Source organism: Rosa chinensis, chromosome 4, assembly GCF_002994745.2.
Source record: "Rosa chinensis cultivar Old Blush chromosome 4, RchiOBHm-V2, whole genome shotgun sequence".
NCBI lineage: Eukaryota > Viridiplantae > Streptophyta > Magnoliopsida > Rosales > Rosaceae > Rosa > Rosa chinensis.
In genome coordinates, this window is record NC_037091.1 from 36,538,832 (window position 1) to 36,541,143 (window position 2,312).

A 2,312-nucleotide genomic window follows, 5' to 3' on the forward strand; every position below is an offset into this window, starting at 1 on the left:
ACAGGGAACTCCTTCATAGGAACAGGAGACAGTAGTCTGTTGCTCTGAGCTCAAAATAACCTGTGTGCTCAAAGCTTCCTGACACAAGAACCACATGTTGGGGGCTTGGCATCCCCGGTTATTAGTAGTTACAAGTTTAAGGCCCAAGGACCTCCAAAAAGAGAAAGGAATAGATGCAAAGTTAACAAAGGGCTCTGAAATGCAAACAATGAGGGCTTTCTGTGAGCGTACCATATTAGCAAGGGCACACTGAGAGTCATCGTTGCCAATGCCGCGTGCATTCCAATAGAGTATTCTCATTAGAAACGCTTGAGACTAGCTCCCTTGCGAAGTAGAGCTCGTCCCGCAGGTTTGTGGGAGATTATTTTCATTTTTGCTTTCTCATTTTGCTTCAGCAATTTCTTCGACTTCTTATGTAGGACGGGTGTGAATTCTCCTTCCTCCAAAAGGTCAGTTGTAACTCCCATCTGACAGTCTCTTTGATTACAGTCGGCCATAATAATTGGTGGAGCAACTGAAGAAACCACGGGAGTCGACGTAGAGCTAGCAGGTTGGAGATCAGATTCCGTTTCCATTTGAGTAAATCCAGGTGGGACGCTATCACTTGAATTAGCTTGTTGCACGGGCACAGCAGCCATCGCCAGCTCATCCATAATTAGAGTAGCTGTGAAAGCTGGAATTGCAGTGATAGTTGGAGCTGCTGTGGAAATCTCAACATTATTCAAAACAGATGAAGCCATCATATCTTCAACGTCGTGCCTTAAGATTGCTGCTGTGGTAGCCGTCAGTGGTGCAACATCATCAGGTTGTCTGGCTTTGACTGGTCTCCTTATTGCACCCCCATGCTTTGAGTTGTGCTGTGACTTGTGAGATCGATTGTTCCTCCTTTTCTTCAGATCAGAACGCTCTGTTGACCTTCCCCGCTCAATTGGGATATCAGTCACAGTGTGGTCGGGAGCCTTAGAACGGCAGGTACCAGCGACATGGCCAACTATCCCACACCTGGTGCAGATATCAGGTACAGACTCATACTCAACTCCAATCACCACAACCTCACCATTGGCCCTGGTGATTCTGAGCTTGTCGTGAAGAGGCTGTGAGAAGTCAACGTCCACTAAAATTCTGGCAAACAAGCCCACGGTGCGGTTCTTGGTGCGTGGGTCAAGTTTAAGGGGCGTACCAATACCAGATGCAATTTCAAAAAGAGTTTGTTGATCCCAGTAGGCAAACCCTAAATCCCAAAATCGCACCCATACCTGAGCGAAGGAGTTTCTGTATGTAGATGGCGAGAACTCAGGTGACCATTTGATCAAACGGAGCATGCCGGAATTAAGACGTACTGTCCCCGATGACCAAACTAGCTGCATATCAACTAAGTTTTTGAACTGGAGCATGAAAAAACCCCTACCAAGAGGTGCCACAGTCCAGTGATCTAATCCCGACCATAGTTGCTTCAATTGGTTTTGCATTTCTCGAGACCGCGAAGAAATGGTTCTTTGGAGATGCGAATAGAGTTCAAACCATCTTCAAAGAAAGGCGAAGGCAAGTCAGCGATGGCAAAGGAGATTGGAGACACCTCAGTCAGAGCTGCTGCGTAGGAGGGCTTTTGTTTTTTTGGGATGTCTGCCGCCATGAAGGGTGGCCGACAAGAGCAGCGTATTGGCCGTCAGAAGAATATTTTGGAAGTTCCCATTGCACGCCTAAGAATTTTGTCTGCCACCTTTCTGAAAATTCTCCTGCCACAAAGCACTTGAAAGGAGTGGGTATAATTAATAAAATAAAAATAAAATAATATTTAATTGCACGCAGAGGATTCCTGTCTGCAACCACCACCGGTGCCTGAACCGGAGAAAGGGGAAGAACCTGCCAAGAACCACCCTACTGACTACCAATTTGCGGTGGAGAACAGGCAGAGGAATACACTCCACTATGCTGAAGCAGAGAGAGGTTGATGCAGCTGAAGCAGAAGAATGTTGAGACGGTTCTGTTTGGCGGCAAGAGGATCGGCGAGCAGAGCAGTTTCGAGAAGCTAGACTGGTTCGCCGGAGAACTTGAGCTGGAACATCAGAGGAGGAGTTGCAGAATAGCTCCCACTGTTGCCTTCGAGCGTACCGAAAAAGTTTGCTTGATCTCTTATGCTTTGCTTGATCTATGAATCCTCCTCCAAGATCGTCTACTGTAGGTCTACCAAGGTACGGTGGCGCGCAGGTTCGACCGCTGGAGGTGTGGGTTGTTGACGGGTCAAGATCGCTCCAATGACTTGCTGGAGGTGGAGGTGTGGGTTGTTGACGGCTCAAGGTACGGTTGCCATT

The 2,312-nt window shown here is 47.7% G+C and overlaps 1 protein-coding gene across 1 annotated transcript; it reads right to left on the bottom strand.

Moving 5' to 3' along the window:
• Positions 1–299: 299 nt before the first annotated feature.
• On the bottom strand, positions 300–1,469 carry LOC112199209. The gene has a single exon (XM_024340254.1). The coding sequence runs from the start codon at positions 1,467–1,469 to the stop codon at positions 300–302; it is 1,170 nt and encodes a 389-aa protein (XP_024196022.1).
• Positions 1,470–2,312: the final 843 nt, after the last annotated feature.